Source organism: Globicephala melas, chromosome 15, assembly GCF_963455315.2.
Source record: "Globicephala melas chromosome 15, mGloMel1.2, whole genome shotgun sequence".
Classification (NCBI taxonomy): Eukaryota; Metazoa; Chordata; class Mammalia; order Artiodactyla; family Delphinidae; genus Globicephala; species Globicephala melas.
In genome coordinates, this window is record NC_083328.1 from 37,888,878 (window position 1) to 37,911,341 (window position 22,464).

Below are 22,464 nucleotides of genomic sequence, written 5' to 3' on the forward strand. Positions count from 1 at the left end.
TTCATTCCATTCTTCTCATGGTTTGCTCACATGGCCTTTTCTCAGTGTGTCTGTGTGGAGAGAGAAACAGCTCTCCAGCATCTCTTCTGGTTAAGGGTAATGATCCTGTCAGATCAGGGCCCCACTTTCATGACTTCATTTAACCATGTGACTTCCTTAGAGGCCCCATCTCCAAATACAGCCACATGGGGGGGTAAGGGCCTCCACATCAGAATCTGGGGGATGTAGACTCTCAGTCCATCACACCCCCCTTTCTGAGTGATGTGCTCATACTGCTGTCCTTGGGGCATCTGCCCTGAGCCAGTCTCTGTGGATGCTCTCCTTTCCCCACCACCTGGCCTGATTATTAACACATTCTGGGTTTGGTTTACATCCATATTTGGTGTTTTCATTGCTGAGCCAAATTGGACCAAGCATTTTCTTTCTTGTGCCATTTTTGTGTGTGTGTGTTTTAAAGTTATGGTTGTTGAATTTTTTCATTTGATTTTCTGACATAAATCTTCCCTTATGTTGCATTGGCTTAAAAAGTCCCTGTCAAAATACTTCTCATTACTTTTCTCATTTTGGAGCCTGTGTTATTTAGATGTGGGACCATTTGGAATGATCCTTTAAATTTTGTTTCTTCTTCTCCTATTTTCTGTTTGTTTTCTTTTGTTGTGTTTTCAGCTCTTTCTACTAAATTTCTCTTGCTCTTGTTTTCTGAATATATACTCTAAAAAGACGAAATCATCTTTTTTTTTTAATTGTTCATGGATCAGCATTTAAAAATCTTTCTGGTGTTGACCTAAAACAATATAACAGCCAGTTATTTTACCAGAAAATGGGTTTATTGCAAAGAATTGCAATTTGGGACATGCAGTCTATAGCGAACCACAGACAAGTCCAGAGAACAAAGGAGAGGAACTTCTTTTATACAGGAGAAGGAGGAGTTGGGAGGGGCTGCTATAAACAAAGAGCCCATTGGAGGAAACTGGGAGTTCAGAGTACAGTGGCTTTTCATTGGCTGAGCTGTTGCCAGGCAAAGAGAAATTCTCTCTCGGTCCTGCTGGGTGGTCCTTCTTCATGTTGGAGATGCAAAGGTATGTCTCTTCCTGTTGGGTCTGCAATTGATGATGGTAGGGTGTGAGGGCTCCCTTTCCTGGCCTCCCAACTCCATTTTATTATTTTTATTTATTTATTTTTTGGCCACACTGCCCAGCCTGTGGGATCTTAGTTCCCCGACCAGGGATTGCACCTGGGTGCTTGGCAGTGAGAGCATGGAGTTCTAACCACTGGACGCCAGGGAATTCCCCCATCTCCATTTTAAGTGAGGGTTCTGTGTATTAACTTTCACATTAACATCATGCCCCTACCCACCCCTCAGTAGGGAGACATGGTGGGTTGTGTCAAGAAGTCCTGCATATGTGGGAGAAAGACTGCTCCTTTTTCCTATGGTTATAGAGCTGGGCCTAGTTTGCAAAACTTATTTTAAATACAAATGAGAATTCTTTGGGAAGTCAGTGAAGGAAAAGGAGATGTGGAGCACTGCTGTTTAGCGATGATCTAATGTGATGACTGTAAAATATGTAATTTGTAGGTGGTAACATTGTGGAAGGATTCTTTTTTTTTTTTTTAACTCATGTCAGTTTGGGAAGAGTTTATTTATTTATTTTTAATTTATTTATATTTAATTTATTTATTTTTGGCTGAGTTGGGTCTTTGTTGCTGCGTGTGGGCTTTCTCTAGTTCCTGCGAGCGGGGGCTACTCTTTGTTGCGCTGTGTGGGCTTCTCATTGCAGTGGCTTCTCTTGTTGCGGAGCATGGGCTCTAGGCACACGGGCTTCAGTAGTTGTGGCTTGCGGGCTCTAGAGTGCAGGCTCAGTAGTTGTGGCCCACAGGCTTAGTTGCCCCGCGGCATGTGGGATCTTCCTGGACCAGGACTCGAACCCGTGTCCCCTGCATTGGCAGGTGGATTCTTAACCACTGTGCCACCAGGGAAGTCCGATTCTTTCTTTCTCAATGAGAATTCTCTTTGGGATGCCTTTAGTACCCTTGAGATTATTCAGTGGATAAAAATTATATGCATACATATAACTTGTCAGGAGCACATTTGTTCTGTGTGTTAAGCTTGCCTGAATTAGGCACAGCTGAAGGGTTGGTGTCTTGGGGAAGATATGGATGCTGTATCTCATTCTTGTGTAATTCTTGGATTTCTTACTGAATCTTCTTGAGGACTGTTTGTTCATCTGAGGACAGTTGATCCCTATGCTGGCAATGGACTTGTGAAACTGAATAAAGGAAACCTCATTTAAAGTCTGGAGTCCAGAAGGGGAGCTCTGATGCCCTACACTCCACCTCAGTTAGAGACCGCGCAGGAAGAGAGGTACCTTGCATTCCCAGCAGGGAGGTATCTACTTTACTGCCCCTGCAGGAGGAAGGAAGAGTTCTTGCCCAGCGCCAAGCCCAGCCTGTTGGAACCCTTGCAGCTCAGCCAATAGGAATCCATCACCACCCTGAACTCTTGCTTTCCTCCAAGGGACTTTGGTTCAAAGCACCCCTCTCAGCTTCCTCCTTTTCTCTATAAAGTAACACTCCTCTCTTTTGTTTGCTGGACTTGCCTGTAGTTTTTGCTATAGCATTGTCGTCCTGAATTGCAATTCTCTGCTATTCCTGAATAAACTCGTTTTGCTGGTAAAATAACTGGATGTTCTCAGCAGACTATTACGATCGGTGTTTTGGAGTTTTGGAGAACAAAAGGGGGGCTCAAGGACAGCGGTCCACATATGACCAAGAAAAGCTGTGTCTGAGCAGACAGGAAAAGATGACTCTGTGTGGCCCCAATACAGCTGCCCCTTTAAAAGGAGAATTGACAGAAATACAGATTCATTCGTTCATTGAGTGTCCTCCATGTGCCATATACTCTTCTAGAAGCTGGAGATTCACTAGTGAACAAAGCAGATAAAAATCCCTCCAATTGTGGAGCTTACACTTTTAACAGGGAGAGATACAAGATGAGAACGCAAGTAAAATACTGAGCATTTCAGATGGTGCAGTTTAAGTTGGGGCAGAGGGAGCCATTTTCACAGGAGTGGCCAGAGAGGGTCTCATTCTGGAGGGTGACTTTTGAGCAAAGCCTGAAGAAGGTGAGAGCACAGACCGTGTACCTGGAGGAGGACGAGGGAAGAGCAAGTAGGAAAGGCAGCCTAGCTGGGGCAGAGTGGCCGAGGGGCGAGGGGTGGGAGGAGAGCGCAGAGAGGTGACTTGGCATTTCTGAGACTGCGGCTTCTGCTTTGGTCTCTCTCAAATTGTCAGTGTATTGATGGTATTTGGAGCCGTGAGCCTTGTTGTGACCCCCCCAGTGAGCGAACGTAGATAGAGACAAGAAGGCCTCTGGCGGCTTTCCACTGCCTAGGGTTGCAGAGACCTGGCAGTGAGGTTGGAGGAAACCAGCGGAGTATGGGGTCTTGGAGACCAAATGAAAGTGCACCAAGAAAGATGGGTTGAGTAGCCGTCGGCACTGCTGATAGGTGATGTGAGCTGGGGGCTGGTGTCCTTACGTCTAGCAACCTGGAGATTGTTGGGGACCCTGAGTTGTGCTGGTGGGAGATGGTAAAAGCACATTGAAATGGCTTTCAGATTGAGCTTTAAACAGCTCAGAGCCCTTTGAGAAGGACTGTGTCTTAGTCTTATTTGTCCTTGGCTTAAGATACTGTCTTGCAGGTCTGCTCTTGATAAATATGTACTGAAAGAAATGACTCGAGTTCTTAGAAAACACCTGCAAGATGTGCGGAATCCACCCGCCCGCCTGTGCCCTTGAGTACAGCGTTCACATCCCCGTCCTGAGACCCCTGACCTTTATCTCAAGGAAGCCGCTGCTTCCCTTGTGGTTCATGTCACAGCCAGGAGCTACCTCTGCATTGGTTTTACCCTTTTTGGCCTCCCACCTTTGATAAAGAAATCTAGTTTAAAAAAAATCAGATCAAGTGAGAAATTCTATCTGATTCCTTTTATTAAGGATTCAGAAACAAGATATGGCTTATGTGTTTCAATATGCCACTAGTGTTGAATGTCGAGGCTGAATTTATTGGTTGAAGTCTCCCACTATGAATGTGGATTTGTCTGTTGTTGTTTTTTCTGTCCAGTTTTGCTCTGTGTGTTTTGAGTCCATAGTTTACATGCATACACATTGAGTTGTTACTTGTTTCTGTGGATTGACCATTTTATTATTATAACATGTCTTTATATCTAATATTGCTTTTTGCTTAAAAATCTACTTTGTCTGATATTGGTATAGCTACCCCAACTTTCTTTTAAAAGTATTTGCATGATTTATGTGTTTTCTAATCTTTTATTTATTTATTGAGATATAATTGACATACATTCTCTTAGTTTCAGGGGTACACCATAACCATTCGATATTTGTATATAGTGTGAAATGGTCACCACAGTAAGTCTAGTTAACATCTGTCACCATATGTAGTTACAAAAAAATTTTTTTTCTTGTGAAGAGATTTCAGTCTTTTATTTTCAATGTTCTGTATTCTTTTTTTTGGCCGCAGTGTGTGGCTTGTGGGATTTTAGTTCCCTGACCAGGGATTGAACTCAGGCCCTCAGCAGTGAGAGTGCAGGTCCCTAACCACTGGACTGCCCCGGAATTCTGAAATTTTCTATATTCTTTTTTTTTCTTGATTTTTTTTTATGTGGACCATTTTTAAAGTCTCTATTGAATTTGTTACAATATTGCTTCTGTTTTATGTTTTTTGGTTTTTTGGCCGTGAAGCATGTGGGATTCCAGCCCCCCGACCAGGGATTGAACCCGCACCCCCTGCATTGGAAGGTGAAGTCCCAACCACTGGACCGCCAGGGAAGTCCCAATTTTCTGTATTCTTATATTTAAGTTATTTCTCTTATAAGGTGGATATGGATAGCTTTTTAAAAATCCAGATGATCTACTTTTTTAAAAAAATTATTTATTGATTGATTGATTTTTGGCTGCGTTGGGTCTCTGTTGCTGTGCGCGGGCTTTCTCTAGTTGTGGCGAGTGGGGGCTACATTTCGTTGCAGTACGTGGGCTTCTTATTGCTGTGGCTTCTCTTGTTGCGGAACATGGGCTCTAGGCACGCGGGCTTCAGTAGTTGCAGCATGTGGGCTCAGTAGTTGTGGCTCATGGGCTCTAGAGTGCAGGCTCAGTATTTGTGGTGCACAGGATTAGTTGCTCCGCGGCATGTGGGATCTTTCTGGACCAGGGATCGAACCCGTGTCCCCTGAGTTGGCAGGTGGATTCTTAACCACTGTGCCACCAGGGAAGTCCCCAGATGATCTACTCTTAATTGGCATATTTAGTTGATTTATATTTAATATATAATAATTACCAATATATTTGGACTTAAAGCTATCTTTTAGTATTTATGTTTTATTTGTTCCTCCTCATTCTCCTTTCTTTTGGATTAAATTTTTTTTGTTATTCAAATGCCCCCCTCTGTTAGCTTGTTCTACATTTATGTACTACTATTTTTTAAAATTTTTAATTTATTTTTACTTTTGGGTGCGTTGGGTCTTCCTTGCTGTGCGTGGGCTTTCTCTAGTTGCGGCAAGCAGAGGCTACTCTTCATTGCGGTGCGTGGGCTTCTCATTGCAGTACCTTCTCTTGTTGCAGGGCACAGGCTCTAGGTGCGCAGGCTTCAGTAGTTGTGGCTCGCGGGCTCAGTAGTTGTGGCTTGCAGGCTCTAGAGCGCAGGCTCAGTAGTTGTGGTGCACGGGCTTAGTTGCTCTGTGGCATGTGGTATCTTTCCAGACCAGGGCTCCAACCCGTGTCCCCTGCATTGGCAGGCGGATTCTTAACCACAGTGCCACCAGGGAAGCCCTGTACTACTACTTTTTAAGTGGTCCCTCTAGAGATTACAGCATGCATCCCTGACCTATTTGAGTGTAAGTTGGTTCTTTTGTCACTTACCGGAAAATGTAAAGACTAAAGGTTAAACTAAGACAAGTTATGTACTCCCCCATTGCTTTTTATGCAGTTGTTGTTTATTTTTTTTGTATGTGTATGTATGTATTTATTTATCTGTTTATTTGGCTGCGTCAGGTCTTGGTTGCAGCATGCGGGATCTTTGTTGAGGTGTGCAGGATCTTTCATTGCGGCGTGCAGGCTCAGTAGTTGTGGTGCGGGCTTAGTTGCCCGCGGCATGTGGGTTCTTAGTCTTACAGCTGCACCGTCCAAGGTAATTTGTCATTTTTTGGTGCCACCATTAAAGATTTTCTTCTGTGTCTTTGGTAAAACTACTGAAGTTTTACTATCATGTCTATTTATCTGGCTTGGGGTTTGAAGTACTTTTTGAATCTCTGGCTTGATGATTTTCGTGAATTTTGGGAAGTTCTCAGTTATTAGCTCTTCAAATATTGCTTCTGCTGTATTCTCTCTTTCTCCTCTCCTTCTGGGATTCCAGTTACTCATGTGTCATACCTTTCTTCTTTTTAAGTCTTTTCAGTAGTTTCTGTCCTTATCATGCTTCAGTATGCATATTTTCCAGACCTATGTACCATTCACTAATTTCTCTTCAGTTGTGTGTAGTCTACTGTTACATCTGTCTGTGGAGTTCTTAACTTCATTTGTTATATTTTTCAGTTTTAGTGTTCATTTGATTCTTTTTTTTTAAATATTCTGTCCCCTGTTCAAACTCTCCAGCTTGTCTTTTAACTTACTGAACACATTAATCACATATATTTTAATGTCCTGTAATTTTAAAATTGGGGTGTTTTGTGGTTCTGTTTCTGTTGTCTGTTTTTCTTTTGTTCTTGAGTCAGTTGGTCCCGTCTCCTAGTATGCTGGGCAGTTTTTATTGAACACCAGACATTGTATATGAAAAATTCAGAGATCGTTTGAAGTTCCTGATCGTAATTTTCTCCAGTGAGGGCTTACTTTTGCTTCTGACTGGCCTTTAGTGTGGGGACCTGTCACTTTACTCCAGCCAGGAACCAATCTGATTTGAACACAGGACTTCAGTCTTTGGGCAGGCTGGTCTATTTCAGGTTCATCCCTTCTCCTAGCATATAGCCCATTGGGGTCCTGACTGAAGGCCTGAGGTCTTCACCAGGGCCCACATCTTTGGTGCACTTGGAACACCCACTTAAGAATTCTGGAAGTTTTCACATTCTCAGCTTGAAATTCATTGCTTGAGAACCTCAAGGGGAAAAGTGGGACCGTATGTTTGACTTGCCTGTCTGTTTTCCTTTTTTTTCTCATGCTTTGGCCCCTTAAGAGATCTCATTTCCTTGGTAGCTATCTTGTGCCTTAAAACAGATGAAAACATTTGTTTGTTTTTTTTATAAAAAAGTATCAAATTTATTTCAATATCTAGTTTCATTTTTAAGTTAAAGCTTTTAGACAATTTTTTTTTGTAATTTAAGATTCATTATCAGAGGTGAGGAAAATGTTAATAAGCTATTAATTACTGACAACAAATAAAATTATTAACCATGCATTTATAAAAGACATGTTAGAGTAAAAAGTTCCAGTTACACTACTTAACTGAAGGAAATATCCTTCAGCCCTTTATTTCTAATTATAACACGTTCTCATTTTGACATAATTTACACCTTTTTCACCCAATTAATACTATGCTAAACAAAATTTTTCCAACTGTTAAGCCTTTCTTTACTTAACTGTTACTCTTTAAAAGTTCCTTAAAAGAAATTTGAAATTTTAATTTTCACCATGAATCTGTTTGAACAAAAAAGTAAAGGACAGGGCTTCCCTGGTGGCGCAGTGGTTGAGAGTCTGCCTGCCGATGCAGGGGACACGGGTTCGTGCCCCAGTCCGGGAAGATCCCGCATGCCGCGGAGCGGCTGGGCCTGTGAGCCATGGCCGCTGAGCCTGCGCGTCTGGAGCCTGTGCTCCGCAACGGGAGAGGCCACAACAGTGAGAGGCCCGCGTACCGCAAAAAAAAAAAAAAAATACTACCACATAAACTTCCTCTTCATCAAATCCATGTAACCTAAAAATCTGATATGAAACATTTGTGTAAGTCCAGGTCCTGAAGAGATTTCTGCTGACATTTGAGAAAGCGGTTGTGAGCAGAGAAAAGCTGATTTAAATTTTCAGTGTTTACACTAAGCAGAGAGGAACGGGGTTTCTGGTTTGGTTGTCACCATGTTTGAGCTCTCGTTAGCAAGTTCCAGATGTGACTTCTGTATAGCGCTTTATAATTTTCAAAGTGGTCTTCATATATATTGTTCCATAGATACCAACAACTGCTCTGCAGCAATAAACATCCAGGGACATGTTATTATCAAAGTTATATAAGAAATATATTTGGTGCAGGAAAGTTGAAAAATACAGATAAGTGAAAAACGATCTGATACCCCACTGCTCACAGGTAGCACTGTTCTGTGTGGATCCCTCCGGAGTCTTCTCGACACGTGTAATCTTCCCTGGGAAGATGGGCTCCATAATCCACCTCACCCACATTGTGAATTTTCAACAGTTATTATAAAGAGTTACTGGTTTGCGTAGCATAGCTACATAAAAGATTTGTGGCAAAGAGGAAATTATAACAGGTGGACCCCCCCGCCCCGGCTTTCTTCTCTGTGAATCTTTCAAGTCAGGAGTGCTTGGCCTCCGTTGAGTATGATGTTCTTCTGACTTCAGAGCCTTGAATATGCTTTGTTAAGCATCGTACAGGAAGTTAGGTGGAATTGTGGGATTTGACTGTGACCTGCAGCCTTTACCACACAGCCTTGTCCTGTTCCTTGTGTGGGGCACTGTGCAGGACAGCGTGGGGACCCGTCTGAGTTGAGGGCCTTCTGCATAGTCTGGCCCTCGGCATCGCCTTGTTTGTGCTGTTCTGTAGGATGCTTGGACTCCTTTCAAAGAGGCGACCCTTGTAGGTCCACTTTGCAGGGGAGGAGCCTGCCCAAGGTTAGTAGCTGGTAAGTGGTGGTGAGGGCAGATTGGGCCCTGGCGGTCCAGTGGTTAAGACCTGGGCTGTCACTGCCAAAGGCCCGGGTTCAATCCCTGGTCCAGGAACTAAGATCCCGTGAGCCACGTGACGTGGGAAAAAAAGTTGGACTTACAAGTGAAATGAGGAAGTGTCCTTGCCATCTGTGCCTTTGTCTTGGTCGTTTTTCTGTGGTTTCGAGGGCGCTATAATGTGAGAAGATGAGCTTTGGGGTCAAGTGGCCTTGTTCAGGAGCTGCCTTGTCTGCCTTCCTTCTGATGGGTGGGGACGGACGCGGGGCGAGCCCCGCATGTCTGTTGGGGTCTGGGTGGGAGCTCCTCCTTCAGTGCTGGGCTCCCAGAGGGTGGGGGGGAGAGAGCTCTGGTCTGGGTGCCCTCCCTCCACGTGATTCTATAGACCGCACTCCCTGCCGCTGGAGCTGGTGCAGTGAAGGGTGGGCGCTGGCCTTGGCCCGATGTGGAGCCGTACAGCCCCAGAGGAGAGCGGTTACCGGGCGGTGGAGGGTGCGCTGCAGCACCCCAATCCTCAGGCAGCACTCAGCATGAGAGGGCCGACGTGCATGGACTGCAGGATCCATGTGCCAGCAGGAGAAGCAGATGAGAGGGGGCGTGTGCTCCTGTGTGAGATTCTAGAGAACACAGTGATGGGTGGGGGTGGGGCTGGACAGGGGATCGGAAGGGGCACAAGGAAACTGGGGGCGGTGGACGCACTCATCCTCTTGGTCATGGTGGCGGCCGCACAGGGTGGACGCGTGTCAGAAGCCCTCACACTGCGCTCTGTAATTGTATGCAAGACATCATGTGCCTTCTCTCAGGGACCCAGGGTTTTAGGAGCACAGGGGACGCAGCGTCCGTGTTCCTGCAGGCCGGCCGAGCAAACCAGATGGCAGCTCCCCTCATCCTCTGAAATGGGGATGATAAACCCCGCTGTTCACCGGGGTGTACCTTTAACCTTTCTTATGTTTGAATATACAAATGAATTACGTATTCTGAAAGTTAAATCCTCGCGTTTGCTTAGAGAGAGAGAAGCTCTGTCAGAAGCAGCGTGGGGAAGGTCAGCCATGTTCTCTTACACTCATTCAGCATCATTGTGGTTCCTGCCCCTGAATTCCATAACTATACTATTTTCTGTGGATTTAAAAACAGAGGACAGGAACCAGAGCCCACTTCTCCTGATGCTTTTCCGGGGCAGCAGGACTCTGCCCTCCTGCTCATAGGACGAGGCCGCCCGCTCCCACTTAGCAATGTGCGTGGGCCTGTGGGGCTCATTCTGGGTCTGCTCTCCTCGGTTTACAGGTGTGGAAGCCAGGCGTGGTCACAGAACCAGCCGAAGGCGGAGTGGGGCCGGTTCCTGCTGACGACGACGGGCAGGTGGGTCCGGCAGGCGGGGCGAGCTCACCAGGGCCAAGCCCGAGCCGCAGCTCTCCTCACACCACGTCTGTGAGTGATGGGGTGAGCGTGGGCCAGACCTTGAGACAAGAGGTTTCTGGATTTTCTTTCACCTTGAAGAGTTGATGGACACCCCAGAGAAGGAAGCAACACTGCCCCCTCTGCTCCCCTAAACAGAGGAAGGCGGGATTCCTATTTCCAGAATCAGGGTCTTCTGACCAGCCCTTCAGTTGGAAACAACTGCAGAGTCTGGATGAATTACGTAGCACTATTGGAGGCACTGCAGTGTAGGAATTAAGATACGTGGCAGCTGTGGCCTGTGGGCTGGGGAGAGGCAGGTGGAGGGCTTAGACCTGCCCGGGAGGAAGGGCCAAGGTACGAGTGGGCTTCGGCCTCTGCTCACTGAGGACCAGTGCTGCGGTTCCCGTGGTAACCGATGCGTGCACGGTGGATGGTCTCTTCAGGGAAGAGAGTGGCATGGGCAGGGCGGGGACCCTGGGCAGCGTGGCAGTCCCCTCCCTCCGTCACACTTCTGCCCTTCTAGGCCCCCTGGCCTCAGACCCTGAAGGGGCCAGGCCCGGAAGGTTTCCATGGCCCGGAGGGTTTTGAGCTCCCAAGTGCTGCGGGGCTGCACGTGCAGAAATGGAGCGGGGTGAGCGTGGCGAGGGGTGCAGGGCCGAGGAAGCAGCGCACGTTTGCCTTAAAGACCAGGTGGCTGCACCACCAACTGCCTCCCCGTGGGCAGGAGGAAAGCACGTTTTCCTTAATGCCGAGGACCACGAGTGTGTGCACGGATAGATATGCTGTTTCAGCAGGTGGTATGCCGGTCACATTTGGGATGGTTTGTTTCGTCCAGAAGGTGTGACCTTTAATCAGTTAAAGGTCTTGATTGAGGAAGTGCTCTCAGGAGTGGACTTGCTGTCCCTTTGGGGTAGTGATTCTGGCCACGTGGCAAGCCTCCCATCCAACAGCTCCCACTGCAGGCCTCTGTGAACAGTGTGCAGTGGTGCGTCCCCAACACCTCCGTGTGAGCAGGGACCCCCACAGTGCCCAGGCCAGCCCCCCGCACGCAGATGCGGGCCTGGGACATGGTGAGGCTTGAGCTCAGTGAGGAGTAGGTGTTAGGTGAAGATGGATGTGACTTCTGGGGGTTGGGCCCTGCCAGTTCCAGCACGTGTGGCACTGAGCAGAAGGATTGTGGGTTGAGACATGAGGCTGCCACGGTTGGAAACGACTCCAGCATCCAGAGTCAGGAAGTGGGTGGCAGGGTGCTGGGTACGGGGGCCAGGAGGGCTCCCAGGGCTGTGCTAAGGCCCACTATTGAGTGGGCCTCATGTCTGACCGGTCGGGGAAGCCACGTAGGCTCCGTCTTTCCTCTGGTCTCTGTTTATTTTCTTTGTCTGAAATGACCTTAATCATTGTTCACATCCCTGCCCCGTCCCACACTGTTTCATTGGCTGTGTTCCCAGTGGCACCTGGCACGGAGACAAGTGCCTTTCCTGCTTAACCTCAGGTTGTAGCTGGGCCATGTCCCCACGTCTGCAAGTGAATGCATCGTGTGCCAGGCGCCATTCCGAAGCTGCCACCTGCCGGAGGAGAGATGGGCACCGCACACCACAGTTAGCAACTCTGTGTGGGCCAAGGCCCAGTGACTAGCAAGGACCAGTGTCCCACAGGCAGATTTGGGATTTTAGGGGCCAGTAGAATCACAAGTAAAATTCTAGGAGGTACTTGAGGCGACTGCACTTGTATGTGGCCAAATTACAATGTTAAGAAAAGCAAACTGCACCTTATTGGCCCATCAGAGACCTCCCACCTTGCTTAGGAGAGAGTTAGGGAGTGGAGTATCTGGTCTCCGGTGTTTCCTCCAGACCAATGTGAAGGCGAGCGGCACAGGGACTGTCTCGCCGTGGCAACCAGAAGCCTTGCTTCTCAAATTGAGCGTGTGAAGCTGCTGCAGGACAGGAATCTGAGTGTGTTTCTGGAATGCTCAGCGGACTTGGTAAGCCACTTACGGCATTACTTTTATGCCAGAACAAGCAGGAGCATAACGTGAAGCATAATGCAGTATGTGCCTGAATTTCTGAGTAAAAAATCACAAGACTTCTGCTGAAGGATGCTGACCAAGGTGAAAAAGTGATTCCATGAGGCCTCACCCTCTGGGCTCTGCGGGGCTGTGTGGGGTGAGCACTCAGGCTGGGCTGCAGGTGGTGGGGCCAGCAGAGAGGTCTAATCGACATTCCTCCCGGGAGTGGTGCAAGTTAGGAATCCTCTTTCATCCAGAGGATTTCCAGGGGGTAGGAGGTATCCCATAAATGGAGGAATCACACTTCTAGTATTGGACAACCACACAGTTCAGGGAAAACTGCTGAGAATAGCTAGAAACGCTGGGAATTGGTTTTCTTTTTAATCATATTGAAGCCTTTGGAGAGCTAACCAAGCAGGAAGGAATGGCAGGCCCATCGGAGAAGGGAGCCCAGGGAGACAGTCTGGAAAGTGTGGCTGGTCCTTGGGCTCCAGGGGGCTGGGGCCTGCGTGGGAGGAAGGTGTCCCACACGTGGTCAGGATCCACCCCCCACCCTCTGAGAGCCTGCAGCCCAGCCCGGACTCTCTCAGTTCCTGACTTTGGATTAAGGTGGCTGGATTCCTAGTGCACCAGCCACAGGCCAGGGTAAAATGCATACGCTCTAGGGAAGAAAGCATCATCCCAGGCAGCCAGTTTAGAAAGATTTTCACACAGTGTCTGGCTTTCCATCCAGAATAACCAGGTACTGAATGAAAAATAATCAGGCACTCAAGAATACAAGACAATGTGATAAAAAATGCGGAGGAGGAAGCCTTGGGGATCCAGGTAAGGAGGTTTACGGATACCTCCTTGGTGGAAATCTGTCAGGGCTGGGGCTGGAAGTGGGGGAGTGTTCTCAGACAGACTCTGGGCTCTGGGAAGAGCAGAGCTGGAAGGAATGGATTATAATCCACTGGATAAAATAAAAATCCGCTCGGGTACATAGGACGCCAACTGATAAATACAGATCAAGTGATGGGTGTGAACAGGATTTGTATATAATCTCAAAGTATCTCCGCCACAAATTACCTCTTAATTACAAAGGAAAAGTAATAGATTTAGAGTGGAAACACTTGGCAGGCACTGGGTTTGCCACCAATATTGGGACCAACCGGCATGGTGTTTTTCTTTTCTTATAAATTTATTTTATTTTATTTATTTTTATTTTTGGCTGCATTGGGTCTTCATTGCTGCGTACGGGCTTTCTCTAGTTGCAGCGAGCGGGGGCTACTCTTTGTTGCAGTGCGCGGGCTTTTCATTGTGGTGGCTGCTCGTTGCAGAGCACGAGCTCTAGGCGCACAGTCTTCAGTAGTTGTGGCGCAAGGGCTTAGTTGCTCCGCGGCATGTGGGATCTTCCTGGACCAGGAATCGAACCCGTGTCCCCTGCATTGGCAGGCAGATTCTTAACCACTGCGCCACCAGGGAAGTCCCATGGTTTTCCTTGAGGTGATACAACATCGCTTCTGTGACGTTCTGCCAGAAATGTTAGATGCAGATCTCACGTGAGACATTCTGTGGAACGACTGGCCCAGGCTCTTGAGAATGTCACTTCGGGAAGGAGGTGGACTAGGAGCCAGGTTGAAGGCAGCTGAAGACACGACAGTCAGTGTGTGGCTGTGGCCTGCATCTTGGAACATAGGAATAGCTCTAGAGGCCACTCCTGGGACAGTGGACGGGGTCCGAGCTCGACCTCCATGTCAGGGTTGCGCTGCCTGCTGTTTTTGGTCTGTGGCGTGTCTGTCCGCTGTGCATCCCAAGTGTGGGTTGATGTGGCACTCTGGCCTCAGGCGCTGGGCCTGGAGGAGAGCCTGCCTGGGGCGGGTGTGGCAGGGGGGGCAGCAACAGCCGGCACCACCTCACCTTCCTAGGAGCTGCGGGAGGTGGAGAGGTCGATGATGAGGAGTGACATTTCAAAGTGCCTGGGTGTACAGACGTCTCTTAAGACCCTGCTTTCAATTCCTTTGGCTATATGCAAAGAAGAGAAATTGCTGAATCATATGGTGACTCTTTTAATTTTTAGGAGCTGCCACACTGTGTTCCACAGAGACTGTACCATTTTACAGTCCCACCAAAAGCTTACAAAGTTCCCTAGAAACAGAAAATGATTACCAACCAGAATTCCAACCCAGTAAAAATACCCTTCAGGAATAAAGGGGAAATTAAGACAGTTTCAGACCAACAAACACCAAGTTGTCAGCCGCAGCCCCTTTACTAAAGGACATACTTAAGGGTGTTCTTCAGGCGGAAAGAAAATGCTCTCAGGTGGAAACACCCAATGCAGGAGGGAAAGGGCAAGTATGTGGGTAACTCTAGGTGACTGCTGGTGGGATAAAATAATACTGATGATGTCTTGTGGGATTTAAGACATTACACTGAATTAAAATCCAGGATAACAACAGCACATGTGTGTGTGTGGAGGTGAGTGGAGTTAATTATTTTTGGGGGGCATGCGGGATCTTAGTCCCCTGACCAGGGATCAAACCCGTGTCCCCTGCAGTGGAAGCTCGGAGTCTTAACCATTGGACTGTCCCTAGTGGAGTTAATTCTGACCATGTGTTGCCTGGGAACAGGTAAAATGCAGTTAATTGGACCTTGATGCATCAAGGGTACCTATTATAACCTCTAAAGGAACCACTGAAAGAATAGTAAAAAGCTTACTTTGTTAGAGGGAGGAGATGGAAAATAAAAAATATTCCAAAAGAAGGCAAGAAAGAACAAAAGAAGATAGAACAGCTGTGACAAACAGAAAGCAAACAATGAGATGGTGGATCCACTCTCTGTAACCACATTGAATGCAACAGGACCAAAGGAAGCAATTAAAAGGAAAAATGGTCAAACTGGAACTTGAAAAGGCTAGCTGCTTACAAAGGACACACAAAAGTAAAAGGATCTAGGAGGGTTGAGTGTGAAAGGATGGAAAGCAAAATCCTGCCAGCAGCAACCCCAGAGAGCAGGCGACAGGGAGGCCGGACGGTCCCCGGCGGGCTTTTATTCCGAGGACTGGAAACTACAGAGAGCTTGGAGGTTTCCCTGGATGCCGCATCTGGGTTCTGATTCCTGGCCGTCTTGTGGGGAGCAGCCCAGCGTCCCCCGAGTGATATTTCCCAGAACTTCCTCTGTCGCGCGGCAGCCTGCAGCGCCTCTGTCCTGAGAGCCAGCCTTCCTGTCCACGGTCAGCACCTCGCTGGTCTCCCTCCTTTCTGTTCTCTCTTGACAGCCCTTTGCTTCCCTTTGTTCTGGACTGGGAGCTGTGTACATAGTGGGGTTTGCTCTGTACTGGAGGCCGTGGAAAGGATCCATGTTTTTCCTGCTTATCGCCTCAAAGCTGGTTTTTCTATACGCGTGAAAGATGTGCCTGGGACCTGTCAGGAGGGAGCAGACGGCCCTGGTGCATTGGCGTCGCAGGCTTGGTCCTGCCCTCATGGGTGTGCGGGGTGCTGGCCACGACGTGACGGGGACACTGAAGAGCAGCTTAGCGCTCCCTGTGATCTGAGTTCCAGTACAGTGGCTGTTAATGGTGACAGCACTGGCGGTTTTGTTTTTAAAGAACCAGAGGAATAGCAGTGTCCCTGAGAAAGAGCGTGACGTTGCAGGCGTCTGCTCCATGTCAGCGTAAATGTAGGACCAGGTGCGTGCGGGTCCCCGTCCGTGAACGTGTCCCCATCCCTTCCCATAAGCCTCTGTGATGCTGACGCTGCCCTCATTTGGCCAGAACATGTTAGTGGGCTCCAGGGATGCCCTCAGGCTGCCGTGGGTGGGTCAGAAGGACCGTGGTGCGTGGTGACTGACCCTCTGCAGTGTCCCCCTGCGGTGTGGGGATGATGAGCACCTGATCCTGAGCTGGCGGGAGAGTTGTGTGCCACATCACCATGCACTACTGTGGCCTCAGTGACAGAACAGGTGGGGTGCCATGGCTGCACTGTTTGTGCTTGTGGCCCCTGGGGAGGTGGGCCGCTCCTCTCCAGCTGCGCTGCCCGGCCTGGCCCACGTGTGCTGCATGACAGGTGTCCAAGATGGAAAGGTGCCTTTTCCTGAGTGTGTGCACAGCACAAACCAGGGCTTCCAGAAGTTCTGTTCTTCCGGTGGTGGGCGTCCACACGGGGCTCCGTCAGTTTAGAAGTGTTGTGGTCCCTTCTCCTCCCGCATCGAGGACACAAGTCCAAGGGACGAGGTGACTCCTACCATGTCCCTGGAGTCAGTGCAGCTGCTGTTCATGAGCACCCTGACCAGAGTGAGGCTGGAGCCAGGGGCGTTTGCACGGGCTCGATGGGCCTCCAGCACGTCGTAGCCCTCGGCAGCCCGCGGGGACTGACCAGCGTTGCTTCCAGGGAGGCTCTGGGAAGAGGAGGCAGTGTGGGGAGCAGCAGCGAAGGGCCGGTAGGGCCGTCGTGGGATGAGCAGAGCAGAGCAGACTCCAGAAATCGATTCATGTGTTCGGGGAGTTAGGTGTGAAAGTATTCAGAACAAGGTGGATTGTGCAGTACTTAATGCTAACGGCTGGCTCTCCATTTTGATGCAAGGGAGTAGGTAGGTTTTACACACACATATTTCAGGTAGAGATCTAAATTTTAAAAAAACAACTATTGAAGCATTTGAGGAAAAACAGAAGAATATATTTGTAATCTTTGAATGAGGAAAGCTGGCCTATGTAAGATACAGAAAAATCTATAAAGGGAAAGATTGGTAAATCTGATTTCACAGAAATAAAAAACTTTTGTAATATCAAGATCAACATAAACAATGTTAAAAAGTGACATTTAGGGAGAAAATATTTTTCCCGTATATAACCAGAGGTTAATAGTAAGAATATTTAAAGGCATCTGTAAATCACTAAGAAACTCAAAAACAGTCTAATAGAAAATGGACAGAGGTATGAACAGGTAAAGAGGAGGGAATTTAAGTGACACCCAAACCTCCAGCCTGACCACCAACCAGGGAAATGCAGACTAAACCCAGGTGTCAGTTTCTGGCTATTCACATGACAAGTGGTGTTGGGTCCCACCCAGGGAGTGCTGGACTGCTCCTGGGAGGAAGTGGCCGGTGGGGCATCGAGACAGCCACTGTTAAACCCACAGGTCCCTTCACCCACCATTCCCCTCATCCGTCCTGTGGCAGTTCTCAGTGCACGGGAGTCCTGGCCCACTCCGTGGTCCTCTTGAGGGGGCCGTGGCACCGGTGCTGCGGCTGTGCCCACAGGGTCGGGTGGCTTTGCGGCTGATTAGTGAGTCTGCGGGCAGCGCTCTGTAGGAGCAGGGAGAGCAGAGCAGCCGTGCCCCGTTTCCAGTTATGTGCATAAAAATGCCAACCCAAATACCGCTCCGTGTGTTCACTTACACGTCTGCCTCATGTGGAGGGATGATGTGGGAGATGCCCATCTCCCTGGGAAGGACAGCGGGGTGGGAGGCAGGGTGGAGACGCCAGCCCTTTCTGCTCCGTCTTCTGAATTGTTTGCGTCTGCAGTTGACATATTGGGATATCAGATGATTATGAAAATGTGGATAAATGCACGAGGACGTTGTCCGGCAGCTGCTAACGTGCCTCTTTGTTGGCAGGTATGGATCCTGGCGGGAGCCTGTCAACCCCTACTATGTCAACTCCGGCTATGCCCTCGCCCCAGCAACCAGCGCCAACGACAGTGAGCAGCAGAGCCTGTCCAGCGATGCTGACAGCCTGTCCCTCACCGACAGCAGCGTGTAAGTGCCCCTGCCTGGGAGAGCAGCCCCTAAGGGGCAGCCAGGGCCTTCTCCCCAGAAGCTGTTTTGGGGCCCTCCCCAGTGGGGTGTCAGTGCATCTGCATTGCAGGGAGTGTCGCTAGAAATCCGCAAACAAACTGGAGCCAAGGTTTGTTGTAGTTGCTTCCCTCCAGGCCAAGGCTGCTGGAACCTTTGGAAGAGGGAAAGCCTCAGAGCTGCCTGGGCTGGCGCCCCAGGTTCTGGGTCTCTGGTGTTCACGTCGGAGGCGCGGCCAAGGCGGGCCGTCCCCGAGGGCGTCTCCGGTCCATCCTGCTCTGCGCTCACGCTCCTTTAATCTGGAAGCCGTCTCACCTGCTCAGCAGTGCTTGTCGTCCCCTCAGTGTGGTTCTGTTCTGCCCGACAGCTCAGGGGTGGCCACCAGGGGCCACAGGAGCCACATTGAGCCTCTGTGTCACTTGATGGTGACAGCTTCCTTCATCGTCCTCTCCAGGGAAAACCCTCCCTTGGGGGGAAGTGCTTGTTTCTGATACCTTTCTCTTTGGTTCAGCAGATAACTTTGGGGACCCAGGCGTGCGTCAGAAGTTTGATTGTGTCAGACCATGCCCATGTCACATCAGGGTGTTGCCTATCTGCCTGCTTGGGTCACGTGGGGCCCTGAATCCACCACCCATGAGTGTCAGGCTCGCCCAGCTTTTGGTCGTACGCCATTTGCTATCTGACCGCCACCGAGGGGAAGGTTCTGGCTGGGCCCAGGCCCAGGGCAGGAGGCAACCTTTGGGTGTGAAGCCAGCAGGTGTGGGCCCGTGGCCGCATCCGCAGGTGTCTTGTCCCCACGAGAGCATGTGGGGTTGTGGCCCTGGCTGCTCTCAGCGGGTCATGGGGACTCTGCCCCCGCCCTGGCTAGGGTCTAGAGGTCAGATAGGTCTAAATAAAGAGGAAAAGGCTGCCGAGCTCGTCTTTGTAGGTGAGCAGGCCTTTCCACGTTGAGGTCTTGCTCTGTGGGCCGTCTTCTCGGTATACGCTTTGTGCTGCCTGTGTCTTTGCACTGCTTTCCACGCTGCATCCCGCCGGACGGGATGGGGCAGGCTGCTGGATGGGATGGGGGGGCAGGCTGCTGGATGGGATGGGGGGTCAGGCCGCTGACGGGACGGGTCCCTGAGCAGGTTCCTACAGCCCCGTGCTGTGTGCACCTGGTGCCCTTTCTCTTCTCTTCCCCTTTGGTGACCACATGGTGGAGGCGTCATCCCGTCAGGTTGAGCCTCTGTGGGGCATTTTTCATTCATCATTACCTTCTCCTTTGTCTTGAATCTTTAGTATAAAATGTTGACATGTTTTTAACAACTTAGTTGAAATTACTGGGGTTTCAAACACTACCTTCCGTGAATATGAAGTATCACATAAAAGGGTTCCAACGAACTGCAGCCCTTCAGACCCCCGGGAGCAGCTGACAGCACGAGATCTGTTTTCCTCTTCCCCAAAACTCAGTTACTGCAATGACAATTAGTCTCTTAATTCTCTCCAAGAAAAGGACATGTGTTTGCTAAAGGGAAGATCTAAAAATTTTTTAATATTTTTTCCCTGATGTTCTATTCATCTTGGTTTACACTGAGACTCAGAAATGTAGGCATAGTCGAGAATTAGGAATGTAAAATTGTGGCAGATATTTGAATGTATATGAGGCAAAAAATAGGATCGTGTGTTTCATCTAAATTATTTCTGATGGCAACTCAGGGTCGCCTCCACCTGGTGAAGTGCTTCCTAGTCCATTGACTTCGGGCATAGATTCTGAGGATGGTGCCTGATCCTCAGAAGCGTATGGATTTTAGGTGCCCTGTCAGAGTACATGAGAAACAGACAAGTTGGTGGCTTGGGACACCTGAACAAGCCCTGGGACATGTGAGAGCGTTCAGATGTACTTGACGCTCTTCTTCGCTGATGCCTGTCCTCTGGAGCAGCCTGGCCCTGCTGGACTGCTGAGCCATCTGCACTGTGGCACTGCCTGGGACCCTGACAGCCAGGGACACCCGGGTACACCGCAGCCTCTCTCTGCCCTGCTCTGAACCTAAGTGCACCCTTTCCACCCAGCCTGGGGTGCAGCCCTACCCGCCCACAAAGCCACAGAGCTGTGGATGTGTGTCTGCCTGGGATGGGGCCAGGACACGCTGAGTGCTGCGTGCTTGGTGCCTTTGCTAGGCGCTCTAGCAGTCGATGCAGTGAGATCAGAATTGTCATGGCTGCGTGTTCACATCCTGGTGTCCAGTGAAAACAGCACTGCTCTGGCAGCACTTGCCCTGTGGGCAGTGCTTGAGCAGGATGCCAGGGGTTAGGATCACTGGCACAGACGTTCACTGCACCTGCCGGACAACTGGGAGGCTAGAGTATTTCAGTAGCAGACGATTGGGAGGGCCATCTCTTCGAGCTGTCGGAGGTGGCAGCACGCCGCAGAGTCCTTCAGAGACAGAAGCGGGGACCAGAGAAGGCTCCTATTGGCCACTGTGCTCCCCGGAGTAGCTTTCAAATGGCAGGAGAGAGCTGCCGAGTTCTTAAGGGACAGCACGTGTGCAGTGAGCCATGTGTTGGATCTGCTACTTCTCTTGAATAAGTGCTTCGTTATTTTAAAGACAGTATGTAATTTAAAAAAAATTTTATTTACTTATTTGGTTGCTCCAGGTGTTAGTTGCAACAGGTGGGCTCCTTAATTGCAGCTCCAGGACTCCTTAGTTGCGGCACACGGTCTCCTTAGTTGTGGCATGTGAACTGTTAGTTGCAGCATGCATGTGGGATCTAGTTCCCTGACCAGGGATCAAACCCAGACCCCCTGCATTGGGAGTGTGGAGTCTTATCCACTGCACCACCAGGGAAGTCCCAACAGTATGTAATTTAATTTTTATTTTTATCATAATCTTCAAAAGGGTTTATAACTAAAATTTACATCAAGGAAGCTAATTTGAGCATTTGACAGAGAGATTACACTGCATTACCAATTTACCTTGGAAGAAAGCAGAATATAGGAACCTTGGAAATCTCTTTCAACGGTATCTAGATTGTCTTGGCCACCGATTTTGCAGCCCTCCAATGTTTCCAGTCCATTTAGAGCACCCCTTCCAGGTAGGCACACCATATCCTGCCTGGGCAGTAAAGCAGGGGTCAGCACACATTTTCCATAAAGGATCACGAATAGTCTCTGTCCCATGTTCCTCCTCTGCTTTAAAAATGTAAAAGTCATTCTTAGCCCATCACACCTCAGAAAAATAGGCTGTGCTGGCCCTGCTCTAGATAAAGCCAGCTCAGCCGAACTTGGTTGAGACATTCTATTTGTGCTCACTCTGGACTGTCTCTTTCTCCTGGACAGGGATGGAGTCCCACCTTACAGGATCCGCAAGCAGCACCGCCGGGAGATGCAGGAGAGCGTCCAGGTCAACGGGCGCGTGCCTCTACCTCACATTCCTGTAAGTTCGTCTGCACAGCCCTCGCCCTCCCCGTCTCCGAGTTTGGGGCTCACCTGCCCTCCTGGACCAGTGCCCACCCGTTCTCTCCACTCTGACCAGGCTGCTGTGGCACTGGCCTGGCTTCCGAGGAGCTCAGCTCAGGTCCAGGCACGGCACACGGTCACACGCATTCTCGCCCTGTGGCTGGAGGGGGCAGTGCCTGCACAGTCGGTACAGATGAGCAGGGACTGCCCTCCTCACAGCCTTTCCCATCGTGTTAAATGAGGTGCTTCTCCTAGAGGTGGGAGAACCGCTCGGAGCCTGTCGCTGGCTCGATGCCCAGGCCTGGCCAGACTGGCGGCCGGCGGCTCTGTGGGACAGCGTGGCAGTGCCCCCGTCCTGAGCACCCATGAGCACTGCTTTGTTCGGGATGAAACAAGGCATCGGCCGCCTGTGGCTGAACTGTGGGGCGTCCTGACTTCAACGCTGCCTCAACTTCACCTCTTGGATAAAAATAACAAGGTGATAGTGGTTCTCCTGATCGTGGGCACTGGGGACCCTCAGAGAGCCCAGTGCAGGGTGGGGCTGGGCAGAGAGTTCCTTTGCTGATGACGGGAGGGATTAGCTGTTCTCGTTTGGACGCGTTGACTTGGAGCGGGAAAGACCTTGCAGGGAAGATGTGGTCTTGTCGCGTTGGTGCATCCACAGTGACTCGTGTCTTCCTGGCGGTTTCTGTGCAGGGAAAGCAGATGCATCTCAGGATTGTTTCACACACCTGCCCTCCATCAGGATTCCTTGGTTAGAGTCTTTTCACTTTTCTGTAGATGCTTTAATTTCCAAATAAGAAAAGTGATATGGTTGAGAAGAGGGCATTTTGTCACCTCCCAGCTACCCCTTGGCACAGATGCGCCTGAACCAGGCACCGATGGTGTCTGCTTAGGGACAAGTGGAAGA

The 22,464-nt window shown here is 49.5% G+C and overlaps 1 protein-coding gene across 6 annotated transcripts in view; it reads left to right on the plus strand.

Annotated features, from left to right (window-relative positions):
* Nucleotides 1-22,464, plus strand: part of AXIN1 (axin 1) — a 61,949-nt gene that overhangs the window by 24,044 nt on the left and 15,441 nt on the right. For 4 of the 6 annotated variants that reach the window (XM_030872341.3, XM_060284659.2, XM_070043556.1 and 1 more), the window contains 3 exons: nt 10,232-10,306; nt 17,942-18,082; nt 21,435-21,531. In XM_030872341.3, coding sequence (XP_030728201.1) covers nt 10,232-10,306; nt 17,942-18,082; nt 21,435-21,531 — 313 coding nt within the window. The remainder of the gene's footprint in view (nt 1-10,231; nt 10,307-17,941; nt 18,083-21,434; nt 21,532-22,464) is intronic. The other 2 variants (XM_070043555.1, XM_030872346.3) reach the window with 1 other exon arrangement.